At 44.5% G+C, this 2526-nt stretch overlaps 1 protein-coding gene across 1 annotated transcript; it reads right to left on the bottom strand.

The window, feature by feature from the left end:
* Nucleotides 1-1602, bottom strand: LOC122024544. The gene is made up of 2 exons (XM_042583200.1): nt 456-1602; nt 1-190 (listed from the first exon to the last, which is right to left on the bottom strand). The coding sequence occupies exon 1, from the start codon at nt 1400-1402 to the stop codon at nt 488-490; it is 915 nt and encodes a 304-aa protein (XP_042439134.1). The 5' UTR covers nt 1403-1602; the 3' UTR covers nt 1-190; nt 456-487.
* Between the last annotated feature and the right edge of the window lie 924 nt (nt 1603-2526).

The raw sequence follows: 2526 nt of genomic DNA, 5'->3' as shown, positions 1-2526 counted from the left end.
TAGATCAAATAAAGGCATTTCATTAAACAGAAATTAGGAGTACATAATGCACCTAACAATTTCCAATGACTGCAAGCAAACATTGACCGTGCTATCTAAAGTACACAACGCACCAATCAACTCCAAACTGCATAATAGGGGTACTAAGTAACTAGCTTTGACAGCTTCATAATCTTTGTCCCACATGTATCTGCACCAGTTCACAACAATTCAATGTCAAGCATTTCAAGGAAGCAACACAAGTATCCTTCTTATAGATGCAAAATCCTCAAAGTTCCAATACTTCAGACCAATAACTATGAGCCTTATAGAACGAGCATTGCTCTGAAGAAATGATTTCATCAAAGCTAGAAACTATTAAGACTATAAAAAAATAATATTATTTAGAAACTTAAATTATATTAGGTACCATAATAATCTAATACATTAAAGCATAGAAACTCTAAGATCCTCACCTTGAGTTGATTCAGGAATCCTAGGAACACTATCAGCAAGTACCAACAACTACGTCATCCTTAACATGTCCACCTTGAGAACCTTTCAGGGCTCCTCTTTCATCCCTCTCCCCTTGACCCACAGCTTTTGGAGCATGTGAGATGGCAATCAACCTACGCTCTGTCTCAACGTTCTGTGCATGGCTCTGCATCCCTACCATAGAATCCACCTTGTTCTTACCTTCTGCATTGACCTGGACTTGCTTCTGGGCCACCCTGATCGGCTCCTGAAACCTCATCCATCGATCCCTCTCCCTGTTCTGAACCTTCTGTCCCACCATGGCTGCTACCGTACTGCTCAACTTTGGCATCTTTTTCTTATGATCCACAACTTCAGGCTTAGAACTCAATGAAACATTTGGATGAGCTTCACTTTTCTTCTTCTCCTTCTCAGCCTTGGAAAGTAAAATAACCCTCTCAAGTGCTTCCCTGGCTCTCTTCGTTGCAATTGCAGCTTCCTTGACCTTTCTATCAGAATCTGCCCTGGAAGATGACGCCGCCCGGCTCATCGATGCGGCGGCCAACTGGGCAGCAGCCAGAAGAACTTTAGCCGACTTGAGATCCACCGATTTTTCCGCACCAAGAGGGAAATAGGTGGCGGAACTACCGGCATCGGAGCAGCTAGAGCAGAAGAAGGGGCCAGCGGGGTCGGGAAGGCAGGCCGCGTGGGAGACGGAAGGGCATCGAGAGCAACGGACGACGGGGCAGGCGCCCCCGTCGAGGAGGAGATCGAAGCAGGAAGCGCAGAAGCAGCCAGGGTGGTAGCGAAGGACGCAGTTAGTGCAAAGGCGGCAGAAAACGGTTCGGTGACGAACGTGGTGGAGCAGCCAGGTGTCGCGAACGCCGCAGCCGTCACCGCCGCACCCGGCAGGCCGGTTGTCCCTCTTCGTCTCCGCCGGCGTCGTCATGGCCGCCGTGGCATCACGGTCGACGATCTCGAAGCCCTAAAGCACGAGAGGGTACGACGGATCGGGTGCGAGGGCAAGAGCTAGGGTTTATTCTCCCCCAAAATCGAAAAGGCAGGGATCTACGCGAACGTTTGGGGACCTCTCTTTTTCATTGACGCTCGTTTTTCGACTCTAATTTAGGGTTTGGGCTCAGCTTCAAACGTCTCTCTGGCCCAAGCCGTTTGACCTTTCAAAGTGCTTTATTTTTTTTAAAAAAAAAGGGTATTTTGTAATTTTAGTAAAAAAAAACAATTTTTATTAGTGACTTATTAAATACATCCTCTCCTCGTGTTTTCCTTCGTCTCCCCCTTCATGGACCACGGAATCCCCTCTACCTCCTCTATGCGTGTTGCATCTTCTTTCTCATCAGCCACAACATGCCAATGCCATGTCATCCTCCTTCAAATATTAGTTGAGATCAATTATAGCCTCCTTCGAGCTATTGGTCGTGCGGTAACTCCTTTACGCCGCCTCCTTCCTCATCAATTGTGATATTCCTTCCTCGACTTTTACACCCTCGATCATGTTCATTTCACTTTTGTGTTTTTTATTGTTTTTTTGGTTGGTTGGTTGGTTATGTCATTAAAATTTTATCTTTAAAATTTAATGATTAGATTATAGTTTTAATAAAAAAAATTAAAATAAAAAATTGAGATGAACACGAGATGTACTGGATATCAAAATTATATATAGATATATATTTTACATTGCACACACACAGTGAACAATCCTCACATGGAATATGATCAGGATGTCCAGAAGTAATCTGAGCGCTTTAACCAATGTATATATGGATTTTACCATGCACATCCACAGTGAGTGACCCTCACATAGAAAATGATCAGGGCACCTGGAAGTAATCTGAGTGCTCTAACTTATATCTTCCACACCCTTACTCTGCACATCCATAGGCAACTGAGTGCGAATCGAGCTCTCGGAAGTCCTTTTAGGCACTTCAATCCTTAAAAGTGAATTGAAACGTCCGGATCACACTCAATCGCCCACGAGTGTGTAGGATAAGAGTATGCAGGGTAAAGTTCATAATATATATATATACACACCACGCCCTTACTCTGTACATCCAT

This window comes from Zingiber officinale, chromosome 9B (genome assembly GCF_018446385.1).
Source record: "Zingiber officinale cultivar Zhangliang chromosome 9B, Zo_v1.1, whole genome shotgun sequence".
In the NCBI taxonomy this organism is placed as follows: Eukaryota; Viridiplantae; Streptophyta; class Magnoliopsida; order Zingiberales; family Zingiberaceae; genus Zingiber; species Zingiber officinale.
The sequence above is the reverse complement of the archived record's forward strand: the minus strand, read 5'-3'. Positions and strand labels throughout refer to the sequence as shown.